Source organism: Mustela nivalis (assembly GCF_964662115.1).
Source record: "Mustela nivalis genome assembly, chromosome: 13".
Lineage (NCBI taxonomy): Eukaryota > Metazoa > Chordata > Mammalia > Carnivora > Mustelidae > Mustela > Mustela nivalis.
Genome location: NC_139032.1, coordinates 55918701 through 55940381, shown reverse-complemented (window position 1 = coordinate 55940381; position 21681 = coordinate 55918701). Strand labels below are relative to the sequence as shown.

General features: G+C 45.8%; 1 protein-coding gene across 2 annotated transcripts in view; it reads right to left on the bottom strand.

The window, feature by feature from the left end:
- Positions 1-423: 423 nt before the first annotated feature.
- Positions 424-21681, bottom strand: part of ACO1 (aconitase 1) — a 56776-nt gene continuing 35518 nt past the window's right edge. For both annotated transcript variants that reach the window (XM_082694553.1, XM_082694554.1), the window contains 12 exons: positions 21213-21329; positions 19951-20110; positions 18133-18268; positions 17144-17228; positions 16198-16354; positions 14652-14776; positions 12536-12640; positions 11689-11831; positions 8544-8691; positions 4127-4249; positions 2153-2338; positions 424-1287 (listed from right to left, as the gene is read on the bottom strand). In XM_082694553.1, coding sequence (XP_082550679.1) covers positions 1174-1287; positions 2153-2338; positions 4127-4249; positions 8544-8691; positions 11689-11831; positions 12536-12640; positions 14652-14776; positions 16198-16354; positions 17144-17228; positions 18133-18268; positions 19951-20110; positions 21213-21329 — 1599 coding nt within the window. In that variant the 3' untranslated portion in view covers positions 424-1173. The remainder of the gene's footprint in view (positions 1288-2152; positions 2339-4126; positions 4250-8543; positions 8692-11688; positions 11832-12535; positions 12641-14651; positions 14777-16197; positions 16355-17143; positions 17229-18132; positions 18269-19950; positions 20111-21212; positions 21330-21681) is intronic.

Here is a 21681-nt window from a genome sequence, read left to right as displayed (position 1 = left end):
CAGAAAATGAATTGACTAGAAACTTGAGCCCGGACGTCTAGCCTCCAGAACTAGGAGAAAATACATTTTTGATGTTTACACTACCCAGGCTATGATATTTTGTTACGGTTGCCGGAGCAGACTATGATGAACATAAGCAGGTAGGTAAACTATAGAACATAAAGTGAAAAAAAAAAAAAAAAAAAAAAGATCTGCTCACTGTATTTGCTACTGCTACCTTCTTGTCTGCTCCCAACCAGGGCAGAGAAATCCTGTTCCTCAGCTCTTCCACTCCCCCTACCCGCCGCCCACAGTACAGATGTTGTAAAAGCAGAACTTGAAGGTCTCCCAGTTTTAGGATACTGTAGTCTGAGACTTGCTCTGCTCGAAATATTACAGACAAGAGCTTTACACACAACACAATTCAGTTCCAAAGTCAACAAGTTTTCCTTGAAAATAGATTTAATTTTATTCAAATTACAAATGTTCTATGTCTCTCTCCAAAACCACCTCCAAAGTTCTCCTCTGGACAAATGAAAAGTTTTCTAGGGAAAAGTTCTGAAAAGAGTGAAAGAAAACATCACATTTTTTTTTTTTTTAGTGTTGATCCATCAAAAGGTACATAATCAAAAAATGTCAGTGTCTGACCTGTCCACGAGGTGCCTGGATCATTCCATCTGAAGGAAAAAGGCGGAGGGGAGAATCACAATCACCACCGTGATTTGCGGTGTGAGAATGTTTTCATCTACCATGTCAGTTCATACTGGTATAACAGGCAGGGACCAGTGGCCCTCAAGGGAAGGCTTCATGGAGCAGAGAAGAAGAGAGAGGAACAGAAATGAGGACAGGGGATGCCTTCTGAGAAGACTGACTAGTGTCCAACTGAACATTAACAGGCCAAGAGTGAAAAATCAACATTCTGTGATCAGTGACTTTACAGACAAGCTCAAGTTCTCTCTTTCTGGCACTACTGACATTCCCACCATTCTAGCTTCCAAATTCTAGAAAAAGAGAAAAAGATCCACAAAAATAGAGAATGCAGAAACTGCTCATTCTGTGCCTGGAGGAATGGCACCAGTACTTCAGTGCTCACACACCTCCATGCGGGGATGCTCTGCGCCAAGGACCTGGCTGGCTAGTGGCGCTTTGCTCCCCCGGTGCAGCTCCAAGCCTGGGGCTCCGAGCGCAGCTTGCCTACTTGGCCATCTTGCGGATCATGTAGTTGAGGATGCCTCCGTTGTGGAAATAAGTGAGCTCCACGTCCGTGTCGAACCTCATGATGGCCTGGAAGGTCTTCCCAGTATCCAGCTGTGACGACAAAGAAGCAGAGGAGAACCAGTGGGGGAGGAGGCCGGGCAGCTGTGTCAGGAGGGACGCCCCCCTCTGCCCTCAGAGCTGCCCCTCAAAGTGTGGTCCACACACCAGTAGAGCCAGCGGCACATGGGGACACATGCTGTCCCGGCTCTAGCCCAGACCCAGTGAATCAGGGGCTATATTTGGACCAGCCCCCCAGCCGACTCCTCTGTGCAGCAAAGCACCGTGGGGTGTGAATGATGGAGATGACAGACACTCAAGGGCCAAGTCTCTCGGGGCAGCAGCTCCTAGTGACGTTAGACCTCCTCTGGGAGCCATGTGTCAGCAGAGGTCTCACTGAGGTGGTCCCTTAGGCAGCTGGTGCAGCTGCTGACCCTGGGATGTCAGCGCTGGGCACCTGCCTTGCCTCCCCTCAGGAGCTGTCACATTACCTTTGGGCTAACCAAAACCTGGCACCTGAGGTGAGGCTCAAGAATGGGGTATGTCCACATTTTGATAATAAAAAGATGTTTTTTAGATCATGTTAAAATGTCCTGTCACTGAGCTTCCCGCACTCTTCTCTGGGTTCAAGAGAGATTGGGAGTCAGAGGAGACAGTGGGGCTGGTGGGGTTGGGGAGTAAGAAAGGAATTGATGGTAATTTTGTGAGTAAACGGAAATAGGTAATCAATCAACAGGGGTCCTCCTCACTGTGTTGTGAAGACAGAGCAGGTGACAGCAGAACTCCTAGGTCTAACGCACTCCTACAGAGTGATTGTTTTCCTTTCAAATCCACTCATTTCCTTCTTGCGATTGACGATTGACGATGAACACAGGGTCCGGTTACTTGGGCGGGGCATGGGGGAGGAGCTCCAGCTTACCTTGACCTGCACTTTCATTCGTGGTGTGAGGTTTTCTGGAATGATGATGGTGTATCGTTCCCGCCCCGTGAGTCCCAGGGTGTCTGCAGTCTCCCCAGGGAGGTATTCAAGGGGAATCACCCCCATTCCCACCAAGTTACTGCGGTGAATGCGCTCGTAGCTCTCAGCCAGGACAGCTTTGATTCCCTGAGGAGCCAAGACAGTACTTTGGACACAGTTTCCATTTTCTTTAGATACACAGAAACTTGACAAAAGGCTTCTTCAGTCAAAACTCCTCTCACACCTAAATTCTAAGTACCAATGAGTCATTTACATAAACAGTTACTCTAGTAAATAACACCGCAGCTGGTCTGCACGGACTGCCTACAATGTACAGGCAGTAAAATAAAGTGGCTTCTCTCAGCCCATCCCCACCAGCCCTAGGAGATAGAGGCAACTGCTGTCCCATCACCCACACAGTCAGTGGTGGTAGCTGGTATTTAACCCATGCAGCTCCACCACATACTTAGCTGCTTTGTGATACAACATCTCTTAGCACACTTCCATCATATCTAGAATCCACACTGCAGAACAACATAAAAAAATTTTCTCTCCCTTGAATAGGTACAGACATGAAAAATTTTAATGGAAAACAACTTTCAGAACAACTACAGAGAAAGGAACAGAGATGTGCTGCTTTTGTGATTCCTGTTTCAAGAACAGGAGGTCTTCCGTATGGATCTGTGTACACATGTGTTCACTTTGGGGGGAGTGGCAGCTTTGTAAACACATACTATGCACGTCCCTAGGCTGGGTGAGGGCTGCGCAGGGCTGCAGACCAGGTGTCCAGCCCCCTCTGCCGTGAGGAGAGCCCAGCACTGTTGAGCAGCCTGGCTGGGGAGGCCGGAGCTCGGCGCTGTTCTGTACAGAAGCCTAGAGCCCAGGGGACCCCTCGTGCGCCAGTCCTCTCAGCCTCCTTCAGCTCTTACAGCCCCCTGTGGCTGCACTGCCAGCTTCCAGCCCCATCCCTAAAACCCTTTCCTCTTCTGTAATTTCTCTGGTTCTTTTCAGCAGCTTCTAGAAAAGGTAGGCTTTTGATATATTACCAAGTAGTCAAAGAACATCTTTTATTCCCTCCACAAAGCAAAATGATTGATAAAAAACAAAACAAAGCAATAAGTGTGATGTTCACAGAGATTTACTGAAGCCTGGACCCCCGGAGGGCTGCCTGCCAGACCCTGCCTTCTTTACTGTATGTGTGGAAATCACTGTATGAGGTGTTTCCACAGTTTTAATTTGCTCGAGTCATAAATCACTGAGATTGGCACCAGCTAGGTCATCTTACCCTACCCTGAGAATAGAAGCTGAGCAGGACTCTCCCCTGCTTTTGGGGCCGGACGATGCTCAAGAGGTAACAACCGTCTGCTCCCTGCATGGCCCCTCCATGGGGACACCTCACACGGCTCAGGCCCTGAAATGGCCGAAGGTTCTGAGGAGCTGCCTGTCTGTGTCCAGAGAGAGCTGCCTTTTCTAGAGAGTCTATAAACTGACTCACGGGCAGTGGAAAGCCACTGTGCACTCCCCAAGTCTGTCCAGAGCATAGGCTCCTTACTTTTACCCTCCCGTGAACCTCCTGAGAGACAACATGGGAGCAGCAGCCCAGGCTTACTGCTTCCTGGAACAACAGCCTGAAATGCACCGTGTCCCTCAACCTGAATAATAAGAAAACCGTGCCATTTTCCCCCATAAAAAAAAGTCATGTTTACACATATTTGAAAATAATTTCAGAGACTTCACAGACCCTCTTCCCAAATGCTCCACAGACACCCCCAATGATCCACGGTTTGTAGAATACGAGTATCTGATCTGAGGAACCGGTTCAACTCTACGTTACCCTTCACTGAGTGGGGTAAAGGCAGATCTGCCAAGAAGCAGGAGCTGAACAAACAGCACCTGCTTTCCTGAGCCTGTGGGCTCCCTCCACGTCACACTCACCAGGAGGAAAGGGCCCTTGGCCGCCCAGTCTCGGGAGCTGCCTGAGCCGTACTCTTTGCCGGCCAGAATGATCAGGGGCAGGCCTGCTTGCTGGTACTGCTCGGCGGCATCGAACACGTCAAGCTGAGGAAGAGAAAAGCAAGGTTTACACACGCAGCAGAGCATGGACACAGGCCAGGGGGACCTGGTGGGAAGGACAGGGTCTTCAGGGGCCCAAGTCAACACAACCAATCAGTGGCCTGCTCTACAGATCTCCAACTAGCTCCCATCCATTCACCCCTCCCATGAGCTGTATATTCTTTTAACTGAAATGCCTAGTTTTTGTCCTGGTTTTAGAAAACCTAAGGCATCAAATCCTAAGGCATCAAGGGGAAAAAAAAAAAGTAGATCAGATTTTTTTCCCCTCTTCCACTGATTTAACTATTTTAAAGCTTAGAAAACAGAGAATCCCACCTAAACCTGGGTTTTGACTCATTCTCAGGGACTCAGTGATGGCCACTTATGTAGGGTAGCAACCACAAAGAAGGTGACATGTTCTGAAATGACATAAAATGCAAACATACATACATGGATTTATTTTAGATAAAGTGAGTGGGGGGGAGAGAGGCAGAGGGGGAGAGAGGATCTTCAAGCAGACTCCCTGCTGAGCACAGGGCCTGGGGCGGGGCTTGATTCCAGGACCCTGAGACCATGACCTGAGCCAAAATCAACAGTGAGCCACTTAACCGACTGGGTCACCCGGTGCCCCAAAATGCAAACTTGTATTATTCACCTTTCTATAAGGAGGTCAAGACAGAGCAGAAACACAGGTGGAAGCACAGATCAATACAGGACAAGAGGATTAACTAATATTTTGGTATATATGAGAAATATCTTCCACAAATGTCTTCATTTGTTTCTCGCAAGAACTCTGAATGTTCTGCTATGCCAAGACTTCACAAAGACATTGGATATCATTGCTGGTGACAGGAAACAGTTGTTCTTCCTGGCTACGTAAGTAAAAAAACTTAAAAAAAAAAAGAAAAGAAAAAAATCCCCCAAGAGGGTTTCCTTCAAAAGAAGCTCTAGAAAGGTGTATAATCAACCTTTCAAGTAAGCTTTCACAAATTACTATTTCGGTGGGCTGATGGAGCCTGTGGTTGGTTCCACATGGCGTTACTCAAATCTGGGGAGCTTATAAAGTAACGGCTTCCTGCACATGCCCTCTCTCGTAAAGAAGAGGACATAAAATTTGGTGGTTTCTTCTGTTACTGTGCCTCTGTGTCTTCAGTATTATATTTAAACTGCCAGTTCTCTATTTCTCCATTTTTGTTATCAATTTCCTGTTTTGATGGGTATTTAGTTCTCTTTCCTTTTAAAAAGATTTATTTGAGAGAGACAGTGTGTGCAAGCAGAAGGAGGGACAGAGGGAAAGGGAGAGAATCCTAAATCAGACCCCTCACTGAGCGCAGAGCCCGAGGGAGAGCTCGATCCCAGGACCCTGAGATCATGACCTGAGCTGAAATCAAGATGCTTAAAGGACTGAGCCACCCAGACACCCCAGGGATTTAGTTCTCGTAACTACCGTTCCCCTGGGTACCCTCTCCCTAGCCTCCCAATATAATTATGTCATACATTTTGGGTAAGTCAATATTTGGTGTTTGTACTACTTTAACCATGTGAATGTTATTTATAGCTGGGTCAAGTAATGTACCCTGATTGCCTTTTCCTGGTAATTAAGAAAAATTTCCACTGGAATTAATAATTTCCTTTTTGTATGTGTGCTCACCTGTTTCTATGTCCCAACCCACCAGTTAATCCCCACTCTGCCTAAAGGATAATTCTCTGAAGATATTCAACTGTATCAGGAAGTCTGTCATTTAAAAATCTCTTCCATGGGGATGCCTGGGTGGCTCAGTAGGTAAAGTGTGAAGCATCTGCCTTTGCCTCAGGTGATGATCCCATCAGTCTAGCTCCCTGCTCAGTAGGGAATCTGCTTCTCCCTCTGCCCCTCACCTCACTCAAGCTCTCTCTCTCAAATAAATAAATAAAATCTTTAAAAAAAATTAAAAATAAGAAAGTTAAATTCTTTTCCATGGAGTTCTCTCTCCAGGAGCTTCAGTCCTAATTTGGACTGATTCTCCTCTAGAGGTGGTGCATTCCTGTGACGGAAGAATCTTCCTTCACCAACATCTTGGGGATTCCCTGCACTTCTTTGTCCTGGATCCTACATCTTCCCCCTTTTTGCCTTATTTCATCATTTTGGTAAAAAACATTCACCAAGTATCTTCCTGAGGAGTATTTTTAAGGTTTTTGAATCTGAATGTGTTATTACTTTAACATGGGACACAGAATTTAGGGGTGCAACCAGTCTAAGTTTCCGGTGTTGGTTTGAGCACTTCTGATCCCCAGTACATGGCACAGAAGCTGTTTTTCCCTCTTTGGAAGTTTCTAGATCTTGTCCTCATCGCTGCTGTTCTTAACTTCACACCAAAGCGATTTGGAGCTGGTCTTCCATAATCATGTCGGTATGCAGTGGCTGTTCTGTGGAGTCGGATCTGGCAGTGGGGGAGTTTTCCTTGCGTTACTTCCCGGATAATGACCTCTCTTCTCTTCTCAGCATCTCTGTTTAGTCAGATGCTGAGCCTCCTCATTTCAGACTTTAATTTTTTTATAGTTTCTCTAATTTTTCCTTTGTCTTTCTGTTTTATACTCGAGTTTTTCTCAACTAATCAACTTTTCCTAAGGAGCTTTTTTTTTTTTTTAAACAGCATTTTCTTTCTTTTTTAATTACTATTTTTTACCAAGAGCCCTTTCTTGTCCTTTGATAACTGTATGCCAACAGAAAACCATTTCATCACTCTGAGAAGATAATCATTTTTTCATTTTCTTGTACTCTTGCATTATCTCTGTTTTTTTTCCCTTCCCCCTCTGTTTTTTGTCTAGGTCTATCTTTCAAGTTCAAGTCTTGGCTCAAATGGCTGTTCATCTCTGATTCTGGTCTCCTTATGTAAGAGGAGGCCCTGAACATCTGATGAGAAGTCCTGTGTCATGGCGGGTTGGTAAATATGTGAGGTTCGCTATGACATTCAGTATACTGGAGCCCCTCCCCCTCCCCCCACCCTGCCAGTGTCTATACTGCCCGTCTTTCCCCTTGTCTCTTGGGCATTCCACCACCTAACTGTATCTTTTCCATTTAATAGCTTGTTTATCATCCCTGGTCCTCCTTGAACAACCACCTACTGGGCACTGACTTCTGTTGGGTCCTGGTGATCAGTGATGACCCAGGAAGAGTTTGCTTTACCAAGATCTGTTATAAGTGAAGCAATATGGGTGGTGGTAAACCACACTGACATTGGAGCCAGGCTCCCTGGGTTTTATTTTAAAGATTTATTGATTGATTGATTTTAGGCAGGGAGGGGCAGAGGAAAAGAGAGAAAATTAAGCAGACTCTGGGCTTAGTGCGGAGACTGTTGCAGGGCTCGATCTTGTGACCCTGAGATCTCAACCTAAGCCAAAACCGAAAGTTGGATGCCCCACTAACTGAGCCACCCAGGTGCCCCCAGATTCCTTGGGTTTTAATCTCCATTTTTATTATCTTAATGGACAAGTATGGTACTTCCCTCAAAGGGTGGTTATGAGGATTAAAGTAGTCAATATAGGCAAAGAGCTTAGAACAGTATGTGGGATGTAGTAAGTTCTATAGAAATCCTAGCTGTTATTATTCTTAAGTCAGGAGGGTGATTTCTCAAGTAACTTAAACAGTTCTCAAGCAGTTTGGCAGCTCCTGCTGGAGAGAGAAGCAACACCGAGGACCCACGACATGCTCCAGATCCTCTGCTCTGTATTTAATACACATCATTCTATTTAAGCTTAGGCCTCACAGCCTCACAGGGTGGATATCCTGCTTCAAAGGTCAGAAGAATGAAGCTCAGAGAGGGAAATAACTTGCTGAAGGCTCCACAGCCGGTCTGTCAGACTCAAAGCGCAGACTCTCCTGCCTGTCACACACCTCCCTCCCGTGTGGGAATGAACAGTTCCTGCTGTAACAGGCCAACTGCAAAGGCATTCCGTCAGGACCCATGCAGGCCTCCGTGGGCCTCTATGTTCCTCTATGGGGACTTAATTAAATGCTAATAAAGTCATACAGTAGCACCTGTTGATAACTATCCTCTATCTTAACCTAAAGTTCCCCTTCAAATACTCTGAACTGATGACATTTCACTCAGAGGCTTCATAAACTCAACTCCCAGGAAACCATGAAGCAGAATCTCTAAGCAGGAAGACAAAGTTGTAAAACTTTAAAGGGCATCTCTATCCATGATCAACTCTCTCGAAACAAGAGGTACCACAGGGCTCTAAAGAAAAGCAAGGCCCAAAGGAAAGCCACCACATAAAGGTCCAAACACCCAGAGCCTGACAGAGGGATAGTACTCACAATTTCTCCAGAAGGCAGATGTATAGTCTGTGGTGCCTGCTTGTTCAAAAATTTGTTTAATAAGCGAATGTTGGCAAATGTCCCCCGTGCCATGATGGCATCATTCCCTCGGCGGGAGCCATAGGAGTTGAATTCTCGTGGAGTCAAGCTAAGAATGCAAGCAGGGGAGGAGCTAGGTTAGTGAACGGTGCAAAGACAAAACTTAGCTTCCATCAAGAAAAAGGAAAAACCACCGACCTAGATATCTAAGTCTACTAAGCATCACTCTCCAAGGCAGAAAAGCTGGTTCTTGTATCTTCTGCTGAGGGTAGAGTCAGAGCTTAAAGGTGGGACAGTGAAAGGGGGAAATCAACATTGTCTCAGGGTCAACTTCTAGTCTTTTAAATCTGAATAGAAAAACCAGGAGGAACTCTAATGAGTATTCATTTTACTGATTCAGTAGGGTAGCCTAGAAAGTGTCACAAAAGATAAAATATTAGGGCGCCTGGGTGGCTCAGTGGGTTAAAGCCTCTGCCTTTGGCTCGGGTCATGATTCCAGGGTCCTGAGATCGAGCCCCACATCAGGCTCTCTGCTTGGCAAGGAGTCTGCTTCCTCATCTCTCTGTCTCCCTCTCCTCCTACTTGTGATATCTCTCTGTCAAATAAATAAAATCTTAAAAATATATATATATTAGGGCACCTGGGTGGCTCAATGGTTAAGCAACTGCCTTCGGCTCAGGTCATGATCCTGGAGTCCCAGGATTGGGTCCCACATCAGCTCCAAGGGGAGTCTGCTTCTCTCTCTGACCTTCTCCCCTCTCATGCTCTCTCTTACTGTCTCTCTCTCTCAAATAAATAAATAAATAAATCTATCTTAAAAACACACACACACACACACACACACACACACACACACACATTAAAAATGGGTAAGAAAAAGGAAAGCAAAAGACTAATCAGCATGGGCCAGTCTGGTGGAGCCAAGAATTAGGGAAACACAAAATACACTCTGTAAACTAACTGGAAGGAGGTATACATTTGTCCTCAAGTCATCAAGAACTCAGGCAACATGATTTACAAGAACACAGGTCAAGCAACATGATTTACAATTTTCATAAAAGTCAGAGTGGTGCCAAAGAGGCAGAACAGCTCTTCCTGGCCCTGCAATCAAAGGAAAATCCTGTCTGGGGGCCCTGGTGAAAGGACACTTTGTGACAGCAGGAACATTTTACAATTAACACAGCCATCGGCTCACTGGATTTCTTTAAAAATGCTAGGACGTATGTGTGAGTGGTAGTCTGATCTCACCGTGAGACGTGATCTGGAGATGGAGAGAGTCTGTGAATGGGATTCAGGAGCAGGTGAGCATGTCTACAAACTCCTGAAATTGTATCCAGAATGTTGGGGATATGTGCACTTTTCCAGGAAGGTAGGGTTCTTTTCATTCAGTTCCCTAGAGTCTGTATCTCAAAAGTGTCAACTATCACCAGTCAAAAAAAGTAGTGGTCACTGCTGCTTTCCTTAGTTTCCTTCTCCAGCCTCAACTGCTGTGTCTCTCTGTTTATTGGTGAATCCTTTTCTACCATTCATTCAGCAACTACTGAGCCCTAGCTACGTGCCAAGAACTATTCCCAGGGCTTGAGGTGGATCAGGAACAACACAGATGAGAATTCCTGCCTTTGCAGGGCTTACTTCTAAAAGGTAGAGACAGGGGCGCCTGGGTGGCTCAGTGGGTTAAGCTTCATGATCTCAGGGTCCTGGGATCGAGCCTCATATCGGGCTCTCTGCTCGGCAGGAAGCCTGCTTCCCCCTCTCTCTCTGCCTACTTGTGATCTCTCTCTCTGTCAAATAAATAAATAAATAAAATTTTTTAAAGGTAGAGACAAAAAAACCATAATTTAAAAATGAGCATCTTACCTAAGTGTTACTACATTGTGGCTAATAACTGAGGAGAAAAAAAAGTAGATCAAGATGAAAACAGGGGTAGAGTGGGGGTGAACTCATGGAGGAAGACTTGAAGTGGCAAGGGAGTTGGGGAAGAGCATCCAAGAGGAAGAAATAGCCAGCTCAACCAAAGGCTCTTGGGCAGAAGGGTATTTGAACTTATCTGGAATATTCAACAACTGAGGCACCCACCAGTGTAGCCAGAGCAGTGTGGGGAGGGGAAAGAGCAGGAATTCGCTGACCCCTCTCAAATACCCCCTGCCCTTCTCGGCTCAGTGATGCACTTAGGTCTCGCCTTCAAAGCACAATCCCGTCCCTTCAGATTCTTATCCTTTGTGTCTGTGTGTAGCAAGTCCCTGTGCATTTAATACAATAGTTGCCCCATGTTAAAAAAAAAAATCTTGAGATAGACTCCTGTGCATCCCTTACTCTAGAGGCAGGCTAGGTTCTGATGCTTACAGCACTCCCGTCTCTGGGGAACGTGGACTACTTTTGCTCTGAACGTGACAGTCCTATAGGATGCACCAGGAGGAGGCAGAGGATGAGTGGGGCTCAGCAGGATGGAGAGGCGTGAAGAAAACGCCTCAGCCACCAGGAAAGCGAGATGGGGTCAAGGCCATTTTCCTCTGGCACTGACTTAAAAAAAAGGGGGGGGGGGGAGAAAGAATGAATAAGTGTTGAATTTTGTTCTTAGATTAGCTATGGGCCCATCCCTGAAGATGTGGATATGGGAGGTGCCAACGGAGCCAGAATGTTGATTTCCCCAGATAATTCTCAGGGAAAGTCAGCTCTGGGACAGACTCTGACCACTCTCAGTGTATTAGAGGACAGTGGGTAATACTGGGTTGGTACCCGCTGACGTCAGTCTGTGACTGATGGATCCATCAATGGATGTGTCAGTGGCAAATTACAGTCAGACATGTCTCAGGCAGGGGGCAGAAGTGCAGAGGACACCCCCTTGAGTGCCCCGCAGTCTGAGAGCAGAGCCTGGACTCCAGTGGGGACACTGGCACAGAAAGGTCCCTGTGCTGGGGTTTCCTCGCTCATGGAATCTCCCAAGGAAGCTGCAAAGCAGCAAACAGAAGACATGACTGGTTTTCAAGCCTCAAGGTTTGGTGAAAAAACCAGAGTTTGATTGAAAAGAGAACATGTGAACAGAAACATCGGCCTCATTCTCTCCATTTTTTGCTGCTAAGTCTGTCTTCCCCTCGCTCACACTTACCCTCTGTTAGTCAAGTAGCGAGCAGCGGGGCTGTTTCTTGCGATATTTCCAGCCGGAGAGATGTGGTCAGTTGTTACGGAATCTCCCAAGTTTAACAGCACGTAGGCATCCACTATAGATTTGGGCGGCTGAAGAGCCAAAGTCTAGCAAAGAATACGCCAGTCAGTGCCAGTTCAGGTTTTCTCCGGTCACCAGGGTAGACCTGAATTGGGTGACAGCCCTATGTTGCTGTACAGAAAATTCTAGGTTTTTGGTTTTATCAGGGGTGCTTCCAAAAGTAAGGTGAATTTCCTCCAAATATTCACATTCCACCCCTGAAGGGAGGCAAAGTATTGGGACTATTCCCTCGAAAGCAACAGGAATGCAGCTGCAAATGACCTGTGTCTCCACATCCAGGGAACGGAGATGCTAAGGACAACCAGAACCCTGGCTTTTACTCCCCTCCTCTTCCCAACAGCAGTGCGTAAAGTCCTTGATCATCAGTTATAAGATTTCCCTTGCCTTTTTTTTTTTTTTTTTTTTTGAGTATAAGGTTTAAATATAGCAGGCCCGGGGATGTTTTGCTGAAACAGTCAGTCCTCGGACTTTTCTGAGTCTCTGTCCAGGTGGTACAGGATGGCCAGGGCATGTCTGCGCAGCCACACAGAACCCCTGGACAGAGACACTGTAGGTTCCCTAGAGCCAAGTACCCCAGCATCTCAGAACTCTCCCCAGTACTGTCTGCTCGGGTTGGTAAAGGTTTCACTGGAATGCATAGTTAGAGCAAGGGTAGAAGGTATTCAGGTAGACTTTATAAGGAAAGAGAATTTTGAAAAACTCATTTTGTTAAAAATAAAAAAAGTCATACCAGGTTTTCAAAGAATGGTGGTGATTTAATGTATGTAGATTTGGGATTCCAGCAATATAGCTTGTCCGACGGGGCTGCTAAGGCATTCCAGCTTTCATTCACGGTCTTAACAAACAAAAAAGACAGAAGAAAGAAAAGCAAATCTAATTCCACTGCATTCAAAGTTAAGTGTGACATGAAATCAGAAACTATATATCCTCAGAGTACAATAAAAACCATTCTTAGCATAATACCCTTTAGGTATGAAAGTGAAATAGTCAAAGACAGATACTATGATTTCCTTGCTAGGGGGAATCTAAAAAGCAAAGTGAACGAACAAAGCAGAAACAGATCCATAAACACAGAGAACTGACTGATGGTTGCCAGAGGGGAGGGGGTGTGAGGACGGGCCAACAGGGGCAGAGGGAGGGGGAGGTACATGCTTCCAGTTATGGAATGAGTACGTCACGGGGAATCAGTCAAGGGTTCATTCATTCCCAACAGCGCTGGGAATTCAGTCAATGATATCGTAATAGCGTCGAATGGTGACAGATGGTGGCTACACTTGGGTAATGCACAGAGTTGTCCGATCACTATTTGTACACCTGAAACCAATGTAACGCTGTGTGTCAACTGTACTTCAATAAAACCCTTATTCTAGTCACATAAAAGAGCTCCTTGACACTGAGACACTGTCATGCCAGATGACTTCAAAATACACAAACACTGTGACAGGCAGCCTGGAAGATGGCCCCAAGGACCTGCCCCCCACCCGCTGCACACCCTTAAGTGATCGGCTCTTGCTGAGTGTGGGCTGACCCTAGTGACTCATTTCCAAGATTGGGTTATAAAGAGACTGCCTTCTGTCTCTCTCTCCCTTTCCGGCCTGCTCTGATGGAAGCCAGGACCATGCTGTGAGCTGTGAAGAGACCCCTGAGCAAGGCAATGGGGGAGTCTCTAGGGAACCATCAGAAGGGAATGGAGGCCCTCAGTCTGTGAGGTGTATTGTCCTGCCAACTACCACTCGAGTTGCCCTGGAAGTGGATCCTCCCCCAGCTGAGCCTTCAGATGAGCTCTGCACCAAAGGACACCTCGGTTGGAGCCTTGTGAAGGCAGAGGCACCCAGGTAAGCCACACGTGGATTTCTAATCCACAGAAACCATGAGATTTAATAAAAGCGGTTTCTAAGTTTTGGGATAATTCATTGCACAGCAAGAGATAACTAAGCCATATCCATAATATAATTTATGAAACAATAATCCAGATTGTACCCAAGGGGAAATTATTTACTCTTTGAAGATTTGGGGAAGTAGATGTCCAGGTCACAGGGACACGGGACAGCAATTGACAGCTACCATGCATTAAAGTCAGCTTCAACTGTCTCCATGGGGCCATAACTTCAGTCTTTGGAGAAATGCATTTAACCCAGTGCCCAGCAAACTTGTTCATACCACTTCCCAGTCAGCACCCTGTGGGAGATCAGGGTCCATGCATGTGATCCCAATTTGACTCTCTTTCCCAGATAATCTGCTCTTGTATTTCAATCCCAAGACCCAGTCAGCATTCCTTAGGTGAGTCTAACACAGAAAGCAGAGAAAGGAATAACATCCAAGGTCTCAGAAAATGATACTGAGCCCCACACATTTTCTCTGTATTTATCAAATGTGTGGAAAGGTTTATTTAATTCAGTAGTTCCGTGCTTTTTCCTCAGTGGCTTTTTAAATAGTTTTTAAGCATGCAAATAATTCTGGGAGGGGCATCCAACCCATGAACTCTACGTCAGTGAGACTCTATAATGACATCAGGGATCCCCAACCACAGCCGACACAGCACCCAGGGTTGAGGTGGGGAGGTTCTGGCAAGCTGGGTAGGAATCACACACAACCTACAACCTCTCTTCTTGAGGCTGCTGCCAAGTCTGGGACCTTGTCCAAATCTGGGAAGATCTGAAGAGTGCGGGGTATGTAAAAATGGAAGTCACAGGAGAAAATGACTGAGAACTACCTCCTTGGTTATCTGAAGAAAGAAATGTGACTTCCTCTAGTTTCCACCACCATTGGCCTTGGTGTCTGCAGAGATGCCACAAAAGAATGGCTGTTCCCTGGCCACAAGAGGGCAGAGCGGACAGGGACCTCACCTCTATCTTCTGGTAGACCTCCTTAAACATGCCTGGGATCACGTACTGACGCTCCACCGCCTGGATCTCGTCTCGGGTTGGCCAGATGTCTTTCAGAAATACCTGCTCTCCCTTTGCATTGACCCCTGGGGAAAATAAGTTTATTAAGGAGAAAAACTGCATTTAATAGCCCATTTTCATGATCCCAACCAGTCAAATCCCATTTGCCGTGGTAGAAGCGTTCTGTAAAATCCATGCAAACACCATGTGGTGAAGTATGAATTGCCAGCACTGGGGGACGTAGGTCAGGCTCCTGCCAGCCTCTCGTCACAACACTTTCAGCACCTGACCAATATGTAATCTTGCTTCACGTGTGCTTCTGCTTAAAGATACTCATCCAGGACACCTTGCTGAAGTGTTTATGAGGAAGTCCCAGCCAACAGCACTTCAACTCATGCCTGAACAAAGTCTACCTCCCATGGGACACCCCCAACCTTCTTGGGCTTCTGCATGGTAGACAGCACTTTGGCACTATGCTTGGGGGCTATTTTTAAAAAGTGAAATTACCAAAACCACAAAAATGTGGAAAAACATGGCACTACACAGAGCACGAACAGGATGTGCGAGCTGAAAGGAAAAGGCAGGGCCCTGCCTCGTTCGGCAGCAGCTGAAGGGACGCAAAGCCTTTACCCCTCTGTGCACGTCTGCCAATTACTATGGAGGCAAGACGAATCTTGATTTGGGGGCTAAATTACATTTATTGAAGAGGCAAATTTGCAAATACCGAATCCACACATGAGAATCGACTCTAGCTCTAGTGGTGATCTCCTAACAGTAAACTGAAGGGGCACCATTGTCATATTATTGAATCTGCGGAGACCAGACAGAGGAGGACACAGCAAGACCTCCAGAGGAAAGGAAACAAAAAGCATCATTTCTCTGGATTTGGGGAGGCTAAACTATTTGAGACATGTTCCCAAACTGGATATGTTAAAACAGTGCCCTATGTCAGATAAAATCGGAGCTAGAAATTGGGAGGGGGAGATGAACCATGAGAGACTATGGACTCTGAAAAACAACCTGACGGTTTTGAAGGGGCGGGGGGTGGGAGGTTGGGCCAGCCTGGTGGTGGGTATTGTGGAGGGCACAGTTTGCATGGAGCCCTGGGTGTGGTGCATAAACACTGAAATCTAGTACACTGAAAAGTAATTTAAAAAAATAAAAAATTAAAAAAAAATCGGAGCTAGAAAGAGAAGAATTGGGGATGAAGCCAGAATAGTATGCTCTCTCGGACTTTTCAGATTTCCTTTTGTCATCCCTTATCCTTCAGTCGCTTTTTGTCTGTTCCAGTTCTGTCTTGGCTGTGTATGGGGAGAAAAGAAAATACTCTTCTCATCTTCGTCAGTTCTATGCCTCATTATTTATTAGCACCTTGCTCTAACCAGCTGAACTAACCGACCACCTACCTATGCCTCATTATTTATTAACAAAAGTGGTTACTCTCCCTCCAGTAATATTTTTGAATTCACCAGAAAACAAACAAGGGCAGTCACAAACGACATCTTACCCAGCGGCTCTTTCTCAAAGTTGATCCTGATGGTCCCAGCAATTGCATAGGCTATCACCAAGGGCGGAGAGGCTAAATAGTTGGCCCGGGTATTGGGGTGGACTCGACCTTCGAAATTCCTGTTCCCAGAGAGTACTCCAACAGCAACCAGGTCTCCCTGTGTCCAGCAAGAGAAAGATCTGGTGACGCGGAGAAGGGGGCCAGGCTTTCTGTCTTAGACCACCTGTGGAACGCTCCCATCACAGTGGGAGTTCTTTAACCTCCCTTTCCCTTGGTCCTCTGCCTGTGGGGAGAAGAGCATGCATGGGTGTCCCTGGGGAGACTGTGGCCAAGGACACCAAGAGACATGGTTTCTGCTCTCGAGGAAATCCAGGTGTGTCAGAAGGCAGCATACTGGTGATTTTGCTGCCCAGGGCCCGAGAACAGGAGGGAAAGTCCAACAGTTGAAAGCTAAAGGAAGCCACACTGACCTCCATGGCTTCTGTAATTCATGCAAACCAAATGGTGCTTCTCAATGCTACAGAATTTATGGGACAGACTTCTCAATGCTACAGAATTTATGGGACAGAAATCAAGGCCATGCAATGCAATTTCGACTGCACTGTCTGTGTGGAGACACACCTGACTTTGAGCCAGGCTGCAGATGGCCAGGCACACAGAGTCCTGAAGCTGTGTGTAGTCCCAGAGCCCATGTGTGTGGGCACTGTGCCAAGTCCTTCACATCCACTGTCGTCTCCATGCTCACAACTCTGTGAAACAGGTCCTATCGTCATCCCTAATTTACAGGTGCGAAAACTGAGGTACAAGGTCGACAGCTACTCAGGTTAGCTTGATTCAAATACCCTAGGTCTGAACACACCCCCTGCTGCCCTGGGACTTCCTGAGATTATCAGCATTCAGGTCACACATCACATGAAAAGAGCCCCACAGGCTCCTCGGTCATTACCTGCGTGATGGCTTCGACCACAGGGTCAGGTAAGGGCCCGCTGTTGCCGATACAGGTCATGCAACCGTAGCCCACCACATCAAACCTAGCCGCCGGAAGAGAGGCGAGATGGAGTGAGTCCCAGTGAGCTGCTCTGCTGGGGACAGTTCTAGAGACAGCTGATTCACAGAGAATGGAGGGATGTGGAATAAGTGTAGTCCTGTTTCTACAAAGCTTTCATTCTCAGGAGTGCTGTAAAGATTTTTTGTAAATTTTAAGTACTATCTATCCCCCAACGTGTGGTTTGAACCCACGACCCTAAGATCAAGAATCACATGTTCTACCACCTGAGCCAGCCAGGTAGAGCATTTTAATATACTACTCATCCATTCTAGATCACTCATGTAGTCTTTTCTGAGTAAATTGTAAAAAGGAGCCTATCTAGGCTTTTTAAAAGTTGAAATCCCATCACCATTTAATTTCTCTATTCACTACTTTGATTGTATAATCAATAAGGACTTCGACTTCTATGAGACATACAAATAAAATCTTTCTCATCCAAATCAGGAATAGGGGGGAAACTGGAGGAACTGTATTCAGTAACAAATGACTTGTTTAAACCAAGGAATTAAAACATGTTTAGCCAGTTATTTTCATGCCCAACAGTAGCCTCTCAGCTGCTGAGCCAGCACTAGCCCATCTCGTGACCTCTGCCAATTGAGAAGACACACCCCCGCCCCCCTCAGAAGGCTGCAGCGCCACATCAAAGCACAGGCTTGATTTCAGCCCTGCTTTGCCCTTCAAGGACACCCTTGTCTGATGAACAACAAGCACAACTGTCCACAGGAGGGCCTGACTCTAGGAATGTAAGGGTGGAAGTCTGCTCACTGGCTGATGAGACGCATCAGATACCATCAGAGAAGGTGATGCATGTTACAAGGGGATGCGGCGTGATACGTGTGGAATAAAATACAACATAAGTGACAGTATAAAAGAAAATGCCTCCTCACCCAAGCTGGGACAGATATGGCATGACCCCGCTCTCCCGCAGGTAGTAGGTGACCACACCGCTTCCAGGAGACAGGCTAGTTTTGATGTAAGGCTTCACGTTCAGGCCAGCATTCACAGCTTTCTTTGCTAACAGTCCTGTGAAATGGTAAACACCGACACAGTGTTGGGTGGCCGCCTGCTCTCGGTGCCGGGGTGGTTTTAGGAGACTGACCCCTCCATCTGTGTCGCCTGCCACCGCCCAACAAAGCCCTGATCACGGTGCTTACTGTTCCTTCTGCTGCCTAGCACAAATCAACAACTCACTGACCCAAAGGTATTTGCCCATACACAGTAAACTCAAAATTAGTCAAGGAAATGAAGAAAGAGATAGGCTTTTTCTTTTGAAGACATAAACTTAAAAATATTAAGGGGGGCGCCTGGGTGGCTCAATGGGTTAAGCCACTGCCTTCGGCTCAGGTCATGATCTCAGGGTCCTGGGATCGAGTCCCGCATCAGGCTCTCTGCTCCACAGGGAGCCTGCTTCCTCCTCTCTCTCTCTGCCTGCCTCTCTGCCTACTTGTAATCTCTCTCTGTCAAATAAAAAAATAAAATCTTTAAAAAAAAATATTAAGGAATATATTATAGAATTACGACTTTAACTTTTGGAGGGAAAATAATCTTTCTGATTACATTTTATTTGGATGAAGATTATAACTGGTAGGGCCCTTTCTTAAAGGGTATAAACTGTGTACTGGTTAGTGAGAAGTACAGTCAGGGTAGAGGAAAAATCTAGTCCCCAGGTATTCTTTTAAAGGAGAAAATCAGGGTGCCTGGGTGGCTCAGTAGGTTAAAGCCTCTGCCTTCGGCTCAGGTCATGATCCCAAGGTCCTGGGATCAAGCCCCACATCGGTCTCTCTGCTCAGTGGGGAGCCTGCTTCCTCCTCTCTCTCTCTGCCTGCCTCTCTGCCTACTTGTAATCTCTGTCTGTCTAATAAAATAAATAAAATATTTTAAAGGAGAAAATCAAGAGCTCTCAGCCGCTAGAATTTTGGCAAATACAGAGACTACTGCAGAGACGCTGGGTGCATTCTTATGACATATCAGAGAATTTGGAAAGAAATGAGTGGGGGTAAAAAGGCACAAGAATCTACAGACAAGCTACTGACTTGTCTTAAGGAAACTCGTTTGCTCCAGACACAAAAAGCTTAGGGATCAACGCATGAATTCTTGAACAAAGGTGTTCCATATGTACGTGTACACTTTTTAAAGAAAGAACTCTTTGATGATCTTTGGTTTATGGACACAAAAGGAACTCTTGGGAATGACAAAAAAATCTTGACACTAAAGAGACTTCTATTAATAAAACCCTGTATATAATACTAACTACTTGACCAGAATTGCTTAAGAGCCAAGTAAGCTCCCTGTGCCCTAATTCAGAGATACTTAAAATACTTCTGAGACAGACTGAAGTCCGGTGTACAAAAAGGCCTATCAGGGTTTTTACAGACACTAATCTGTGATATGAAAATAGTTTTTTTTTTCTTTTAGAGTCTGACACAAGATTCTAAGCTTACTAGAAAAAAAATTTTTTTTTTTTTGCTTTCTTCTACTTATTTTCTGCATTAATTCTAAAGATAAGTATGCATTATGTATTCTACTTTACATACTTTGCTTTGGACACTTGTTATTGTATAAACACTTTTGGACCAACACATTTCTGCATCAGGAAAAGAAAAGGTTTGGGGAACTGCACATAGATTCAGGTAGGCCCCAAGGTAGCATCCTGAAAGATTCCCACCCACGTGTCCCCATGACCTTGGGGAGAGGCCGACACTCACCTGCCCCTAACATCACAGATGGGTTACTGGTGTTTGTGCAGCTAGTAATGGCAGCAATGACCACAGAACCATGAGTAAGGGTGAATTCGCTATTATTGTAGATAAACGTCTTGTGGTCATTATGATGGTCCAGAGCAACCTGGAATCCTTTAAACCCTTGCTATGGGAAAGAAAAAAAAAAATGGAAGAAAAAACACGGTGAAATGTTCTCTCTTTAGAAGAAAAAGAAATACCTTGTACGTATAATTTCAAAAGCCAATTTTTAGCAAAACAAATATCTCGGCCAATGAACTCTGAAATGCAACAGAAAAATGAAAGCCTCTTTATTGTTTTTAAATCTTTATAAAAGACAGTCATAATTTCTGATTCTCACTCTGCTTTGAAGTCCTATTAACAACGACTTGCTTACAACTACAAATTTAGTTCCAAGTTAGTCTAATTAAACCAGATGACATTATTGTAGAGTTTCATGGATATGAACCACGGTCACGGATTCTAACATGATGGAAATTTAGAAAAATGTGTCCTTCTGGCCAGATTCAACTAATCGTGGTCAATAAGGCAAATCAAGTACAGCTGAACATTTGGTGTCATGCTAATGGCCCCACGATAAAACATATCACTTATCTTAATCATCATTTGGGGAGCTGTTCATTGAAAATCTGCATATAAGACACTAGGTACTTTGTGGAATACAAAGGTGATGCTGACACAAACCCTCACTCAAACATATGGTCCAATAAGGAAAATCAGACCAGCAAATAATATAAAGGACAAGCAATGTAAGTTCAAGAACATGGATGCCATCCAAGGGTTTCAGACCAAGTGCCATGCAAGGTTCAAATGAGGGACCAATGACTTTCTGCTGTGAGATGTAAGGCCATGCTGTGGAGGCTGAGGGGCACGGACATGAAGGGAGGGGGAGGAGCCATGCAGGTGGGTGAGGCGGGGCATGAACAGAAGTACAATGGCCAGAAAAGCCAGGGCAAGTCGAGTGCACGGTGTGATGAGAGTCATAGGAAAAGTAGATGTTCAGGCTGGGTTGTGTTCACAGATGGTGATGGGCTCTAAGGAAGCTGTTTGGCTCTTGGCCAATGGGACAGGCACTGAGGACTTCAGGATGGAAAAGAAATGCCCTCAGCATCAGGCTTTGGGAGCCTTCGTCATGGTGGGGGGGAGTGGAAAGCAGTGTGGCTCTAAGACATGGGGAATAGGGCTGGGTGGGGAGGGAGGACTTCCACCTGGCTCTCCCCAGCCCATACCTTGGCTCCGAGGCAGCTCTCAAAGTCCTTTTTCATGTCAGTCACAGCGACTTTGTCCTGAGGCCTTTTTGGTCCACTGCAGCAAGGCACAACCGTTCCTAAATTTAATTCCACAACCTGTCCCCCCCCAAAAGAGAAGGAAGTCAAGAGCTGACGTTATACCCTCAGAGCAAAAATGCAAGCTGGCCTAGAGAACTGAAAACACCATAACCACAAAAACAAGGGGTGCCTGGTGGTACAGTTGATTAAGCCTCTGCCTTTAGCTCAGGTCATGATTTTAGGGTCCTGGGACTGAGCCCCACATCAGGCTCCCTGCTCAGCAGGGAGACTGCTTCTCCCTTCTCCTGTTCCCTCTGCTTATGCTCTCTCTTGCTCTGTCAAATAAAATCTTTAAGGAAAAAAAAAAAAAACAACTAAGCCATCACATTCATAAACAAGGACTCAACATTCTTCTTAATCCCTAAGGAAT